Genomic DNA, 16653 nt, shown 5'->3' with positions numbered 1-16653 from the left:
AGGACGGGGGTCTGCCTTCCCGGTCCCAGCAGCTCTGCCCGGGGAGCGTCTGCAAGTACCTCCAGGTCCGGGTTTCTCTTCCCGGAGCTCCCCCACGGAGCAGCCCCGTCGCGGCAGCAGCGTGTGTGGGTGTCGGGATGAGCGGGATGGCAGTGGAGCGGAGCAGAGCCTTCTCCTTCCCGCTGCCCCCCGGCCCCCCACAGCCCTGCTGCTCCCTCCCGAAGACCATTGCTTCGCAGAAAGTCTCTTTTCTGCCGAGGTTTCCAAGTTGCACCTCCCCGCCCTGTTTGTTTCTGGTTCTTCCAGACCTTTTGCGTGCTACGCAAATGAGAAAATAAATGCTGATTTTTTTTTTTTTTTCCCGGGAGGAAAAGAAATGAGAAGTTCATTTAATGGGAGAATGGGGCCGTCGGTCCTGCGGGAGCTGGACACGGGGCTGCTCTGGGTAGGGACCTCCTCTGCGGGCACACGGGCTTGCCCAGACCCGGGGACAGGAGCTCGGGGCGGGGGGCTACGGGACCAGAAAGGGACCAAAGCAGCGAGCAGGGCAGGACAGACCCACTCGCTGCGGCGTGCGCTGGCCCTCCCAGCAGAGAACGGCCACTCGCCATCCCCAGGGAGGGACCGGCTGCCCGCCCGCCCCTCTCCATCGCCCCGATGCCCTGAGCACGGAGCGGGTGAGGGAGGTGGGAGGCCCCGGGGAGGCGGGGGGGGGGGGGCTGAGAGCACACCCCAGCTCCGTGCACGGCTGGAGGGTGGGAGCACCACACCGTGCCGGGATGCGGGGGGGCTGGCTGCAGCCAGCGGAGCCGCCTGGGGCTGAGGCCCGAGGAGCCGGCGCCCATCCCTGGGGGAGCCCGGCCGAGCCGCGTCGTCACAGAGAAGATCGGCTGAAGCCAGGGTTCGCTCCAGCAGGACTTGTGGCAAGGCCTTCCTCCTCCGAAGGACCTTCGCTTACATGGCGTGATGCTGGCGCCATCTCCTAGGGCTGCTGTCATGGTACAGCTAAGGCGTCTCTTCTCCCCCATCCCGAAAACGGGACAGCCCCACCGTGACATTCACCCCCTTTGCTACCGGGGTGGGACACGGGAGGTCTGAGGGTGCCAGGGCGTTGGGTGAAGCCTTTTGATGAAGAGATGTAGGGCCACCTCGTTCCTCGGGGCAGCGCGTACATCTGTGCAGCAGCCGTGCGTCTGTCTCCACCCGAGCAGGAGCGGGGGGCTCGCAGGGACTCCCCAGCCCGGTGAACCGCTGCTCCCGGGGTGAGGGAGAGCCGGCGGCTGGGATCGGATCCTTGGAGCCTGCCCTGGTCCTTTGCTGCCAGACTCGGCCCCTCGCCGGGAAGGAGACGGGCTCTCGCTCCGCTTCCAGCAGCATCACCGGACACGGCTCCGTGCTCTTCTGGGATGTCTCCCAGCAGGGACCGGCCACGTTTCCAGGCCCTGAGCAGAGAGCAGCCAGGTTTGGAGCCAGTCTCCACGGGAGCGGGAGCGGGAGGAGGAGGAGGAGGAGGAGGAGATGATGCTGCCGAGGACCGAGGGACAACCGGGAGCCCAGCGAGGTGGTGCTGGCTGGTGGCGGCCCCTGCCTGGCCGGGCAGCTGCTGCCTGCACCATTGCTGCCCTCTAGTGCTGCCTGCATCCCCGCGCCTGCCTGTCCCCAGGCAGACTGGTGGGACTGGTGATGGACTGGGAGGGGGCTCTTGTGGCGGCGATGCATGGGGGGGGGGGCTGGTTCCTGCTGGGGGCTAAGTGCCCCAGCTGCTGCTCCAAGGAGCGTGGTGCTGCTGGGGGTGCTCATGCACCCCCTCAAAACTGCTGCCGTGAGTCCTCCGTCCCGGCGCCTGGCCCGTGGCGACAGGCGGGGAGAGGGGAAACTGAGGCACCGTGGCTCTCCTTCCTCCCCGGCTCACACAGCAGCTCGGTGCCCCGCTCCCACGGTGCCCCCGGTTTGGCACAAGGGTGGAGGGGGATTACGGGGAGCGTCCGTGGGTGCGGCCAGGCCTGGGGGGTCTGGGCTGGGGGAGCTGGGTTTAGCCCCCAGAGCCGCCCATCTGGTGGGGCTGGGGTGGGGAGGAGGGGAGGGGTGCCGGGTTTAGGACGGGTTCAGGACCGCCTCTCCTCTTCCAGACTTGTCCGCTTTGGGGGACAGGAGGGATGGAGCCTTCCCGGGGGGGCAGGGAGAGCCACCAGCCCCCCGCTCCACCCTGGCCCGGGGGGGTCCGGTGCTGGCCTGGGGCACGGCGTTGTCACTGACGTTGTCCTCTGCGGCCACGCCACAAGCCAGAAGCAGAGCTGAGGGGGTAAAAAGCTGTTTTCCCGATGCTGACCCCTTGCTTTAAACCCACCTTTCTTCCATATTACACATTTTCTGCCCCAAGGGACCCTCCCCTTCAGCGCGGCACGGAACGCGGGGATGGGGGCATGGAGGTGAGCGAGCGGGTGCTGAGGGACAGGCTGGCTGCAGGCCACGGAAAGCACTAACGTCTGTTGTACGTATTTAGTGAATTGGGGGGGGAAACTGGTCCTGGAGCTGGAAATTTTCCCGTTCCCGTGAGCATTTTCCCGTAGGCTTCCCATCTCAGTCGGACTTGGGGGGCTGGAAATTGTCCCGCCTGGTACGAGGACGTGTGCTCCAGCTGGGGACATTTAGGGGGCAAAACTGCTCCGTGCCCCCCCGGCTCCTCCGCGGTGGCCAGGGGAAAGGGTGGGCAAGGGAAGGAGGGACACTTATTTTTAATACCGGGTGAAAAACGTCCCCCAGAAGCGGTTTGCAGCGGTGATGTCCCAGCCCAGGGTCGGGTGGTGGGAACAGCAGGAGATGTTTGGGTCGGGTCCCAGGGGTTTCAGCATGGGGGGGCCCAGCGGGGCTCATGGCGGAGGGCAGAGCATCTCGCCTGGACCCTTGGGACCTGCTGCACCAGGCTGGCTGGGGGAGATGGGGGGCAGCGATGGGGGGTCTGCGATATGGGGGGGTCTGCGATATGGGGGGGTCTGTGACAGGGGGACAGTGATTGATGGGGGGCAGCGATGGGGGGTCTGCGATACGGGGGGGGGTCTGTGACAGGGGGACAGTGATTGATGGGGGGCAGCAATGGGGGGTCTGCGATATGGGGGGGTCTGTGACAGGGGGACAGTGATGGGGGGCAGCGATGGGGGGTCTGCGATATGGGGGGGTCTGTGACAGGGGGACAGTGATGGGGGGGCGTTGATGGGGGCCCAGCGATGCGGGTCTGCAGTGGGGGGGGGCAGTGATGGGGAGTCTCTGCTGGGGCATCAGCGATGGGGGGGTCTGCGGTGGGGTGGGCCAACAATGGGGGGCAGCGATGGGAAAGCTAGGGATGGGGGCATCTGCGATGGGGGACCAGCGATGGGGAGGGAAGGGGGCAGAGCAGGGCCGGGATAGGGTGGAGGTGCGATGATTCGCGCTGTGACCTCACGCAAGGACCCTCCGCACCCACTTTCCCTGTCCTTGCCCCCCCTTTGCAGAACGAGGTGCATACCGCTTTAAGAGCCCGGCGCCCACACTCAAGATGGCGCCAGCAAGGCGTGCCCGTGCTTCAACAGCTGCGCAGCGCGCCTGCGCACAAACCCTCCCCGGCGAGAGGAACAGCGCAGGCGCCGCCCGGGCGAGTGGGCGGTCAGCCGGGGGCGGGGCAGCGGGGTGTCACGCGGGCGCCCTCGCCCCGCCCCTCCGTGGGTGGAGCCGCACGTCGCGCAGGTGCAGCGGGGGGGGGGGTGGCGGTGGCGGCGGGGGGGGGCCGGGGCCGGGGCCGGAGCCGGGCTCGGGCTCGGGCTCGGGCTCGGCCGCGGCGGCTGTGGGCGGCGGAGCGGGGCCCGGAGAGCGGAGGTACGGGGCGAGGGGCCGGGGCAGGCCCGGGGCAGCTGTGGGGCTGAGCTGTTTGGGCGGGAGAGGGGACCCGTGGGGCGGCCGTGGGGCCCGTGGCCTCGGGGCCGGGCCGGCTGCTCGCTCCCGGGCGGCGGGAGGAGGGGAGCGGCTGCCGTGGGAGAAGCTGGAGCGGGAAGCCGGAGAGAACCGGGAGGCGGGCGGATGGCGGGGTGCTGCGAGGGGCGGCGGTTCCCCACCGAGCCCACCGGCCTGGGGGCCCGGCCCGGCGCCCGCCCTGGCTGCGCTCCGCTGCCCGAGCGAGCGGCTCTGTCCCCTCCCGCAGCTCCGGGGAGCAGCGGCCGAGCCCGGGGAGCAGGGACCGGCGCCGCTGGCTGGCACCTTTCCTTCGGCCGGGTTTGAAAGCCTGCCTGAAGCTGGGAGGTCCCACCTCGGTTTTCTTCGCGGGCAGAACGAAAGGAACGGTTCGGCTTTTCACGCTTGTGCAAAGCAGGTGTTTGTGAAAGGCACGCTTCATCGTTTTCCTGGCGTTGGTGGTTCTGCGTGGGGCTCCCGTGGGGCTCCCGGACTGCGAGCACGGACACCCGGGAGGCGGCAGGCCGTGCGTGTGGCTGGCAGACACGGCTTCACCTCTCCCTTTGTTCCCAGAAGAACTTGAAAACGTGATTATTTCTGTTTTTAAAATACCGCTTGGATGGCAGTTGCATAAAATACCATAATAATTGGGACGCGACGGCCAAATGATCTTGCCGGCCCGAGCTGGAGCCTTGCTGAGCTGCTCCTTTCCGAGCTGGGCTCCACTCTGCACGGCCACGGGTGAAGGTCTGCGGTGTATGACCTTAAAGTGGTTGCACCAAAATATCTTTCGAGGTTTGGATTTGCTTTTGGTTTGCCCAAGGTTTTGTGGCGTTGTCACTAACGGTTGTTCTCCAGTAACTCCAGAAGCTGAAATGGTTTGGGAATAGCACCCGACCAAAAAGCGTTGTTGGTTTTTGGTTTTTGTTTTTAATGGAGTTATGTTGTCCCTGCTCCTTCTAACCCCCCAGTACACCGCACGCGCTTGAAAACGTAACAGCAAATTTCCTTTGGTCTCCCCGTGGACTCGCAGGTCGTGATCTTCAGCTACCAGAAAGCTGCAGGAGGTAGAAAATCGCCATGGGCCCCAAACTACAAAAGCTCCTCTCTCTTTTCTCCTGTTGTGATTTGTGGGGGGTTGCGGGGAAGTTGTGCCACACAGCCCCGCTTTCCTTTTCTTTTCTCTCGCGTCCCTGGCCGTACAGCCGTGCTGCTGCTTTCTCTGCCGTGCGCTCTTGGCAGCCCCATTGCATTTCAGGACTGGGTCACGCTGTGAGGCAAGATTTTCTTTTCATCTAAATACTTTCCTTTGGTCGTTCTCCAGCATTGTTTTTCCAATTTGCATTTGATCTGGTTTGGTGTGGTTTTTTAAAAAAAAAAAAAAAAACCCGCCATGAAGCTGGTAATTGAGTAAGAAATGTGACTGTCACACCAATATTTCAGGAAATAGCAGTTAATAATACATTATTCTTTCGACTCTAGATGTCTTGGCGAGGGAAAAAGCCGGTTGTGCAATTGTCACGTTGCAGCGTGCAATTAGAACGCGGAGTCACTTGCTTTCGGGATAAAGAGCTGCTCTGCCCGAACGGCTGGTTTGATGGGAGGAATCGTGGAGCGAGCCCTTGGGTCGGCAGCCGTTACTGTCGCGCGAGCCGGCCGCGGCAGGGTTCAGCAGAGGGGTTCAAAAACGGGGGAAGCCGGCGGGGGGCAGTGGCTGCGGCGGGGGGCGGCCGTGGCATCCTGCCCTCGGGTCCCGGTGCTTGCAGCGCTCCGTGGGCTCTCAGGGCTCGCCTGCTGCTTTGCCCTGTGTCCGCCTTCTCCCTCCCCGACACCCGTGTGATTTCTTTCCCTCCGCCACGGTTCCTCGTTCTCCTCTTCGGTCCTGGGCGTGGAAGGTGGCACGAGCTGTGTCTCCAGCAGGCTCTGGTCACTAGTGAAGGCAGGCAAACCTGCCCCCCAAAATTCCTCACCCTGAGCGTGCTCACTGAGGGGTAGCGTTCGTCCGTGTAATCTCACAAGCCATTTGGGTGTTCTGGGGGCAGACGGACCCGGACCGGGTGGCCAGAGCACCGCAGACTACGTGCACAGCCGGGCGAGGGCTGGTGCCTGACGCTGCCATCGTCTGCTCTTACACTCATCCAGCGGGTTTGTCCGGGAGTTTGGATTCAGCTCTGAGAATTAACAGCGTGGGTTTGAATATTCACGTGCTTCTTGCATCACGCTTTTAATTATTCCCGCCGGAATAACAACTCGCTCTTGGTTATGCAGCACAACATCACGTGCGGTTGTTTCTGAAGGACTGCGAGCTCAGCTTTTGGAACATCCTTTTCCGAGTCCCCGGAGCGTGGAAGACCCCTCGTCTCCTCGGCGCAGCTCGGGCAGCGGCCGAAGGCAGAGCAGATGAGGGCCGTGTGGGACGCACCGGGCGCGCCAGCCAAGGTAACCCCGGCTGCACCTCTGCCTGCTGCAGAGCCAGATGAGTCGGGTGCCGCGCACCCATCGCTGGCACGCTGCGGATGTTTGTGTAGCGCTGTCGGTTTGAGGCCAATGCTTGGGTGCTGTGAAGTGGTGTGAAAACACCGTGACTCGTGTTCCAGGGCTTGTTGCGGTGCCGCTGGCGGTGTTTCGCGGTTGTTCCCTTTCTGCACGGCTGCGTCGCGGAAGGTGGGACGTCGGGTGCCTGTTGCTGCAGCCTCAGGGTGACGCCGTCAAGGGTTTCCTCAACCGCCGCTCGTTGCTCAAGGTTGAGGAATGGGTGAGGCTGTCTCTGGGGGAGCTGGCTGTTTGGGGTGGGAGATTTTCATCACATCGCTGGTTTTCATCTTGATAGTCCTTTTGCCTCTTCACGGGTTTTCGATTTAAGCAGAAATTTCTCAAGAAATTTGAGTACTGTAGTGAGACCTACACAGGGTACGTAAAATTACCTCGATGAATTTTTTTTGATAACACCTGCTACAATATCACTTCTTAAAGAGTTTTAAATAAAAGAAATATTGCTGCAGTCAGTGGCAGCCCATTTCTGCTCTTACACGAGACCGTAAGGACCATGATCGATAAAGGGAAAATCCGTTGTGTGTTTGTCTAGTGTCCGTGATCCCTTAAGTGCTGCACGACAATAAATGGAACAGTTCCTGCTGTGCCATTTTCCAGAACGCTTTATAGTGAACAGCATGGAAGGTGACCGTCAACAGGGGCTCTGCAACCCGCGTGGTGACCCTGCTGCGGACGGGGCCAGCGTGCCGCCGAGGGTGCGCTGCCTCAGAAGCCGGCTGGAAATTAAGTAGAGGGTCAGGCTGCTTGTTTCGGTGGCTGTAGCTGCTTTACTCTCTAGACAAATTCTGCTTTTCCCAAAGGGGACACGGAAACCTCTTTGGATTCTGAGGGCGCTGGCGTGATGGGTAGCTACGGGGCATTCGGACACCGGAATGTTGCGGCGTCTGCTGTCGGAGGGTGGAAGGTGCTATTGAATGTGCGTCCTGGTTTTGGAGGGAGCTGAAGCTTCTGTAGAAATTCAATGAGTCCTGAGAGCTGCTTCAGTATTGCAGTCAGCGAGCTGGCCCTGTTGTTCGTGTGCCAGCTTGTTCTGGTTCAGTGCAAGGGGGTTCAGACCTGTTGGGCTGCGATTCAGCACTTCCAAAACGCCGTTTTTATCCCTCCTCCTCAGGAGCTTCTGGTTTGTTTGGGTTTTTTTTAAAAAAAGCATCTAGCGACTGTACGAGGAAAGAGCATGTCTACTTTGGATCGAATGGGCAGAATGGAGTCCGTTGCTTTGACAAAAACGTATAAAACCTGCTGCACCGCGTGCGCCGAGCAGCTCAGGTGGATTTTGTGGGAGGGGGAGATGTTGGAAAGGAAACTGGTGTGTGCAGTGCCCGGGGCCTGGCTGCTTCGTAGCGTTCGCTGCGTGCCAGCTGGAATTCTCGCTGTGATTTGGCAGCGTCTCTTTGGATCGTTCACGCCGGGGACGCCGAGCAGCAGCTCTTGCCAGGGCTCCGGTTCCCCTCCCGTAACCCCCTTACCCACGGGGAGGTTTTCGGGAGGCTTTTCTCGCCCAGGATTTTGTGCAAGTCAGGTGCTTTACGTTCTCTCCGTGCCTCGGAAAATCTCCTCTTCAGTCTGTTGTAGCCTGTATTTCAGTAATTTGGGCAAGAAGCAGAACTGTGGTCTCCCCAGAATAAGTCTTGACGCGATACCGTGTTGTGCCATTTGAATTTCAGGGTGCGAGCAGAGACACGGTACGTGGCACTTAAAGCTGAAACGTGATGCAAGCTTGAAACTAAACTGGACTGTAAAATATAATTGGAAATATTTGTTGGAATCTTACTGTCGTAGCCATGATGGTCCCTATTCTTAAAAAAAAAAAAAAGGGAAAAAGGAAAGGAAAAGGGAAAAGAAGTGGTGGTGTTTGAGGAGGTGATGTTTTATCCGTGGTTATTTCGCTTTTTTTTATCTGACACAGTTTCGAGCATATGCTTTCTCCATCAGACCTGAAGGACTTCAGCTCTAACAGCAAATTCTTGTCCTTTCTGAATTCCAGTCAAATAATTAAACATAACAGACACGGAAAGAACGGGACGATTGCAAGTCAGGTAATCCGAAAGGGAAGCTCCTGTGTGTCAGCGTTGCACAGCTAGTGCTTGCAGCGTGTGAACAGCGTGTGACCGCGAGGAGTTACGTTTTTAACCTGAACAGTGGAAACGAGTTTCACAAAACACGAGCTCTGTGGCCGCAGCAACTTACTTGAGTCGGGAAGTAGAAAATTATCTGTACCCTGAGAGGGCAAACAAGAAAATAAGTCCGTTTGATAAAGGTAAGCAGGAAAGGAGCAGCATTTAAAAAGGCTGCTGCCCGGCACGGTGTTGTGCGTTGGGTGGGGGACCCGTGGGGGTGTTGCTGCACACCGTGGGGGACTACGGCGAGCGCCGGCTGTGCGCTGTGCGTGGGTGACCCTGCAGCGATCTAGTTTTGGCAGTGGGGTTTCAGTACGGAAACTTTTTTCCCCCAAAGCGCTCGGAAAGCGCGTTCCTACACAATTTTTGTTTAAATGTGCGTGTACCCAGGGAGCAGCGTGCACAGTGTTTGTGCCTGCGATGACCGTATTTCTCGCAAATACCAGTTTTAGGAAGTAGTACAAAGCCTTCGCCGAGGTACAGACCTTCCAGTACTGATGGGGAAAACGTCGCAAATCAGCATAGAAACTGGGGTGGAAGAACTCTGCGTTTCCTCGATTGCCGTCTGAGTAACAAGAACTTTATCTCGGCAAGATGTAGCACCGTGTTCTTGGATCTGCTGGAAACGAACAGCGATTTCTGCGGTGACCCGAGCAGTTCCAAGCCCTTGAAGCTCCTTGCCTGGTGGGTGTTCAGTGTTCTCGTGCTCACCGCGTGGAAGGCGCCGGGAGAGAGGTCTTCGGCTGCTTGTTCTCCTCTTTCCTCTGCCTCTTCCAGGAAAAGCAACACACAAAAATCCACCCTCTCGAGCAAACCCGTGGAGCTTTCCTGCAGCGTGCCTTACGGGAGCGTTTTGCAGCTGTGTGTAGCTGACACGAGCTGGGGAAATTCCTGGTAAAGCAGGAGAAACGGGCTGCTTTTTTTCTTATTTCTAGAAATCCCTTTTATGTAAAGCATCTGCAGCAGCACACCGTTTCTTTAATCGGTGGGGGGGGATTGTGGGGGATTTTTAATCTAATAAATGGAATACCGGAACATCTTGCTCCTGGAGATACGCTTTTCTGGCGAGTGTATGTGATTCGATTAACAACTCTTGGGGAAACAAGGGGTTTATTCAGAAGCCGAGTGTCGTTACGAGCTGAGGATGAAATCAGCGGTTGGTGTTTGCCTCCACTTGAGTTTTGCATGGCTGAGTGGCGTAAGCCGTGAGGAACGATGAATTATCGCAGAAGAGGTGATAGCGGTGAGGGCTGACGGCCGTGGGCTGTACGCGTCGGGGCGTCTGTCAGCCCGTAAGCATCCCGGGATGGCAGCGAATCCGTCAGCGTCCTGAAACGCCGCAGGATCCGTACGCTGCTTTCTGCCCTTACCTGGTGAGACGGGCCGGCGCTGGAAGGACTCCGACGGGAGCGTGGGCTATCATCTCCCCGGGGGCCCGCCTGAGTGCGTGTCAGAGAACAACGAAAGAACCCCGAACGAGCCCGAAAACAATGCAAGTCTTTGTGTTCGCCTGGCGTTGGTAGATTCCCAGCCTCTCTGAAACCACCTATTGTTCCCGAGCAGCGTGGCCGTGAGGCCGCACAGCTCGCCCCGTGGCTGTTTGCCCGAGCTCAGGCGGCCGCTGAGGACGAGGGGCGGTGGGAGAAGCGGGCTGGTGCCCGAGGATGGAGCCGTTGTCTGCTCTTCAGAGGAGACACAGGCAGGCGGACAGCAGGAAGGGAGTAAAGAAAAGCTTTTATGAGCGCGCGGTTAAAAGGAGGCACGTCGATGATCTTACCTGAGCCTCTGACCCCTTCTACTGAGCGATCTGTGTGCGGTTTGTGGAACCACGCCACTGCGAACGGCAGCGTGTTTTGGAACATCTCATTTTTCCCTGAAGATATTTGTACGTCACGTCCTGCACCCGGAGGTGTCGGACACCCTCCTGCACGGGCAGCATGGAGAGTGACGTGCAAAAATAGCGTCATCCCTTTTATAAAGCTGCGGAGTGACACTTTGAAGGGTTCCAGCAGTATCTGAGCCCTGATTTGGTTTCAGGTGAGGGCTGAAAACCCTGGAGCTCTTCTGTGAACGCTCTCCGGCTCTGTACACACTCTGGTTGGACTTCTTGAGCGGTTAAAGAAGAAATTACAATTGTTTTGGGGTTTTTTTGTTACAATTGTTTTGGCTTTGTTTTGTTTGGAGGTTTTTTGTTTGTTTTGTTGGGAAGTTTTTCGGTTTTCTTTGGGGTTTTGGTTTGTTTTTTTAAGATCAGTGCCAGCCCTCTTGCCATTCACTTGAAGTCCGTGCCCGGAGCCCGCCCCGGCGGGGTTACGTGTCTCATGGGCTGGGGGTACCACGAAATCCAAACCAGCTCCCTCAGCTGACCGGTGCTCTGAAGCTTCTCATGGAGTGACGAGTACCCTCCTCTGCTCTGAAAGAGAACCTTTTCCTTTATTTTCTTTATTTTTTTATTTTTAATGGCAAGGTGAGCCTCGAGAGTGATAACGTTGCAGCAAAGCCTTGCTCCACTGGCTCCGAGCAAGGTACCTGGAGTATGGACATAACGGCTAAATGATTTTTTTTTTCCTCTCCTTTCCTTTGTTTTTGTCAGTTACAATTGGTTTATTCTATGTTTTCCCTTTTTTGTGTACCGCTGGATCTGGTAATTGTGGGAAGAGATGCCGTGGGGATGGGGAGGAAGTAGTGCCCTTGAACTATCAAAGCTCAGCTTAGATCTGCTGATCTGTGGAGGGAAAAAAAAAGGGGAAAAAAAAAAAAAAAGAGGACAGTCTTGTGATCTGGGCTTTGGTTTTTCACATGAACTTGCCGCTAGGTGGTAAGCTGGCTCCTTCCCCCGCAGCAGCGAGGACTGGTGAAGGCAGCTGGTCAGGATTATTCCCTGCTCCTTTTGAAGTCGTAATCTCCTGGTGCCATGTCTTTGTGGAGCCGGAGCCGAACCCCCCGTCCGACGGCGCGGGGGAAAAATTGCTGTGGGCACTTTCACCAGGCTCCGATTCGGGAAGCGTTGGACCGATGCTGTGGCTGCCGGGGCCGGGGTGGCACTGGGACGGGGGCTGCGGCGAGGCCGGGGGAGCCGATTTCCTACACGTGCCGGTGATGCCGAAGCACGAAATGGGGAGAAGAACCCGCGACGGCTGGTGTGGATGGAAAAGCGCTGCGAGGGCTGAAGCTGCCATGGCGGCAGGGGCTGGGTTTGCTCTGCGGGATGGCAACGGGGTGCTCCGGCTTCCTGGTTGCGAGTGCCGTCATCTGAGTCACTTCCAGGCATCCGACCCCGTCAGGTTTTGCTTCGTTGCTTCCCTTTGCTCAACTGCGATGGGGAAAATCAGGACGGACTGAAAACGGCAGAGGAGGTGCATGGGAGCGGCCGGAGGAGGATGGCTTCTCGCTCACGCAAGCGTTGGGTGCACCAGGAGCCTTTTGGTACGTACGCCTGCTGCGGGCGCCCAGAGAGTGCCTCTGCCCGGTAGGAAAGAAGCGGCCGTTGCCCAAAGTATTGCGGTAAATTAACGATGTCGATAAGCGTGAGAACAGTTTTTTGGGTGAGTTTTTGGGTTTTTGGGGTTTTTGTTTGTTTGGGTTTTTTGGTGTATGTGCTTTAGCCTGGAAAGTCATTGCTCACCAGGAAAAGTGACTTAAGCAGTCCCTGGAGATACAGGTTTGAGGACTTGTCATTCAGCGCTTGCTTCTCTCCATCTTCTGTGTCCTTTTTGTGCCGCATATTCCAGGTCTCTGCTGCGACTGGAAGGTGGTGTGGTTTGGTTTTTTAAGGTGTAGATGAGAAGAAACTTGGGGATGGATTGGGGGGAGCAGGAGGTGACACCGCTCCAATTTTCAAACTGCCTGTGCTGGCAGTGGCTGTCGGCTGAGGGACTCAGTGGATATAGGCGAATGCAGACGTGTTTTAAACCTCCCCTCCCACGTATATACACACACGCACACGCAGAGTCTTATTGGAAACTGCCTCTAAAACCGTGTTACGCTGCAGACAAGCCCTGTGACACAGGAGCACAGAGTTTCTGTAGTTCTCTGCAGGGGTGAACGGGCCATCCCTGGCAGCAGCTTACCGGCGGTGCACCGCAGCGCTTTAATGACATTTAATTATTTTTGTTGTTAGCTGGCAAATAAGAGCTTTGAGTTCTTCGGTTTCTCCTGCCTTCGGTTCTCCGTGCACGCCGACGGAGGGCTGCAGCCTTCCCGAGCACCCACTTCCCCTCGGCCAGCGCTCAGCACTTGCTTTATCGCTGTATTCTGCACCAGTTTAATGAGTAAACGGGGCTTAAAAGTCAAGAAACATCACGTTCCACAGAGTAAGGCTCAGCAAAGAGTCCAGTGCGTCACTTTGTACAATGCCAAGACTTTTTTTGTGTGGTGTGGTGGGTTTTGGGGTCTTTTTTGCAATTGGAAGTGCTTTCTGCAGAGTATGTAATTCATACTGTGTGCAAGTGCTGGCTGGCTTTTTTCCTTCCTGAAATAAGGCTGAGCTGCATATTTGGTTCCTCTCTAATTCTCTTGAAAAATACGTATGTTCGTAAGAGAAAAGCAAATACGGCCTGTCATCTCGTTGAGAGGAAACGATTCCCGCTTTCGGGTTGCAAAGGCTGTTTTTGAGGCTGAGACCAGATTATGGTTTTTTTCTAACTTAATTTATTATGTTTTCAGAGCTTCTGCTTTCATAGTTTCCCTGCTGACTTAGAGAAGAGGAGGAGAGATGACAGGTCTTGTGTCGTGCTCTGGCACGGGCAGCTCCTCGAGATGACTAGGTCTGGCAGCAGGTCAAGGGTACTTAATTAAGATTACTCACAAAGTTTAATTGCACGCTTCCATGAGCAGATTGCACACAGCTTTATGTGCGGGTGATTAAAATCATCGTTCACTCAGGTTGTTTTGATAGTTTGCCTACGTGTCGGAGAAGGACGGTAGGTGAGCTTGGCACATCTGGAGGGCTCACAGCTGCATTTCTGCTGCGAGGATCCTTCCTCTGCCATGGGCTTTGCACAGTGCTCTGGCAGTAAATACAAGGACGCTGCGGGGGGTGAGATGGTCAAAAAGAAGAAAAAGAAAAGGAGAAAAAAAAAAAAAGGCATTGCAGACCTGCTGAGAGCACGTGCGGAGATGATTTAGAAAACCCATCAGTGGATGTCACTCGCCTTGTCTGACGTGGTGTGGACCTGAGTTGGTGTTCAGCTGCTCTTAGAGTGGATTTCTGATTGCTCGCTCCGCAGATAGAAATGGCTTCACAGCCTTTGTGGGAAATACAAAGGAGAAAAAGGAAATACCTTGAGAGGCTTTTAGACCAAGAACTTGAAATAGAATTGGTTTTCTATAGAGAAAAACATTATCCGAGGCATTCGGGCTGCTCCTGTGTGAGAGATCGTGGTCAGATCACGGGGCACAAGCCGTGGTGGTGGGTGACATGGGACAGTGCAGCTGAGCTGTGGGCAGCTCAGGTGGGGGCTGTTGCTAGTTTTTGGGGTGGTGGCTTGCTGTTTGGCCGTCTCGTAGCCTGGTTAAGCCTGTCTCGTGGCTGGCAGCTGGTTATTCAAAACCCAGTTTGAGCCCTTTTCCAGCAGAAGCAGAGGATGTGTGTGTAGGATCTTTTATTGCGGAAGGAATTCCCTCTGTGGGGTTTGACTTGGCCGTGCAAAGTTTTCTAAACTTGTTTTCTTTTAAGGACCTGCGTGCCCTATTGCTGCTGTGTTTGTCTGTCTGTCCGGTTGAGTTGCCGTACTGGGACTTGATGTTTTCCTGGCCTGTGCCAATATGAAATCTAGCGCAAGAGCTTTGCTTGGGATTGTAACCATCTAGTTTTGTCCCGAGCATTTACTTGTTCTCACCCAAATTTCAGGTGGTATCGCTGCAATTCTCCTTCATGTGGGACGAGCAGGGTGGTCCTGGTCCTCAGCACAAAGTGTCACGTGGGCGTCAGTCCAGCTGGCTTAGAAAACGAGTCTTCGTGCTTGTGCTCTAAAAAATTTCCCTTTGTTCCCAGGTTTGGAAGCTCTGGCCATGGAACAGAAAGGCTATCGACGGGGGAGTTTCCAGAGCAGCACTAGCGATGAAGATATGCTGGAAATAGCAGGAGCATCTCTGGACTTCTCCATGGTTGATGATGACCCGCCACTCGACAGGGAGATGGGAGGTAATACCCATGCATCTCTTCGCTTTCTGTCTTTCGTCAGGATTTCACGTTAATATTTTCTGTATGGGTGCCACTGGCCTCTGCTGAGGGTGGGAGCCCAGCGTTTCAGGGCACCGATCCGAAGTTTGCAGGATTCTGCACTGCGTGGCATCCACGAATAGACTTCTGCAGAGCAGCTGAGCGCTCGCTCACGTGCCACGCTTGGCTCCCAGCGTTGCTTTGTAACGGAGGCTGGTGGGAGGCGCGTGTTCCGTGCAAAGTGGAAAATCTCCTTAAAATAAACGGAAGTCGCAAAGAGTGTGCGAGGGACTTGGTTGTGGTGGGGAGGCACTGCTTGTCTGTCTGCAGCGGCCGGGCTGCGTGCATCCAGTAACCCGTCAGAGGGGAAAACTGCGCTCTTAGCCATCCGTGGGGTTACTTTGCTATTAAATGCAGCATACCCTCTCTCACCACTTTGCTATTAAATGCAGCATACCCTCTCTCACCACTTTGCTTCTAGGGCTCCTGGATAGTCCTCTCTGGAGTTTTAGGAAATAGCTGCTGTAGGGAGGAGCTGGCCGTGCCACGAGGGAGGTGGTGTGAGTGTGCTGGGCAGGGATGTCAGCGCAGATTTTTGTCTTCCGTGAATTATCAGGAGTTAGTTTAAAAGCAAAAATACATACTTTTGTACAGCAGACTGCAAGTGTCCGTGACTTCCCATGAACCTTCTCGTCCTCTTCTTCCCCCGCCCCTGTTTACCATAGGGCAACAATTAAAAAGAAATCCTTCTGGTTTCCTTCTTAACTATGTGGTCTGCCTCTAGGTAGTGCAAATAAAGACAGACTTCCTCCAATGTCACCCGGCAGGAGCCAAAACTGCCAGCTCTCCTGCTGCTGGAGATGCTACAAGGAGCGTGCGATTGTTTTCTACTTGGCTGGTCCCTCTCACCGCTTTCGGGCTGAAGCGGAGGAAGGCTCACTGTTTTTGTAGCAGTTGCATTAACTCTGAGTGATAACCATTGGTTTGTGGTTAAAAACCCTCTGTCCTTGTGCAAAGGGGACGGGTGCAAGATTCGCACCCCGAGCGTGTTGTTCCCTGGGTTCCGTGCATCGCGAAGGAGGGCGGCTGGCGCGTGGGGTGGGCTGCGGTGCCGGTACCGGGCAGCGTGCTGCTCCAGCCTGACCTGCTGCTGGAACGGACGTCTGGATCTGTGCACGTCTGCGAGTCCGCTTCAAAACTCCTCACACAGAGCTCGAAATAATGACTTGTGACCGAAGTTACTTCTGAAGATCTGTTAATTACGAGTATGTGCGCAATTAGGTACATAGAAATAGTCACGTTCTGCGTGTTGATAATGGAATTGCAAATTTGTGTTGTCTTACCGGCTGGTGAGAACTGCTTTTTTGATAGCCGTTGGGGTATCAGCTGTCTGAAGTTAAACATGTGCCCGTGTCTAATGTCTAGGGAGAAGGAGCGGAATTCTTTAACTTCTTGTAAGGAAATTATTATTATACAGAGCTTAGGAGCAGCAGTGGGTGACTCGACTTTAGTTTTACCACTGGCCTGAAACAGCACTCGGTTGTTTCCCTCCTCACTTAAACAGGCTTTTCCCGTCTCTGCTGAGGGCATTTGAAGGCCTGTGGCTACTTCTGGGAAGAAAGAGGGGGTCCACCCCGCGGGCACGTGTGGCTGGGAGTGATGGTGGTGGCAGCGCTTCGGGGGGCTGCAGGATGCTTAAGTCCGTGGTGGGATTGACACAGAAGTAAAAGAGGAAATTTAAAAGGGGAAGGAGTTGCTTGCCCAAATACTGGTTTCAGTTCACTCTACAAATTTCCCCTGCTGCCTGCAGGAAATGTTTGCTGGCAAATGTTTGGGCTCCAGGCGGGCAACCTGAAGATGTGGTGGCACAGGCTCGGCCGGAGCCGGAGAGGCGGTAAC

The 16653-nt window shown here is 56.3% G+C and overlaps 1 protein-coding gene across 13 annotated transcripts in view; it reads left to right on the top strand.

Annotated features, from left to right (window-relative positions):
* Positions 1-3655: 3655 nt before the first annotated feature.
* LOC129211714 (H(+)/Cl(-) exchange transporter 5) overlaps positions 3656-16653 on the top strand; it is a 34243-nt gene continuing 21245 nt past the window's right edge. For 2 of the 13 annotated variants that reach the window (XM_054839253.1, XM_054839245.1), the window contains exons 1-2: positions 11378-12017; positions 14587-14736. In XM_054839253.1, the coding sequence (XP_054695228.1) occupies positions 14704-14736 (33 nt within the window). In that variant the 5' untranslated portion in view covers positions 11378-12017; positions 14587-14703. The other 11 variants (XM_054839252.1, XM_054839260.1, XM_054839256.1 and 8 more) reach the window with 11 other exon arrangements.

Source organism: Grus americana, chromosome 12 (assembly GCF_028858705.1).
Source record: "Grus americana isolate bGruAme1 chromosome 12, bGruAme1.mat, whole genome shotgun sequence".
Taxonomy (NCBI): Eukaryota; Metazoa; Chordata; class Aves; order Gruiformes; family Gruidae; genus Grus; species Grus americana.
Note: the sequence above shows the minus strand (reverse complement) of the source record. Positions and strands in the feature narration are given on the sequence as shown.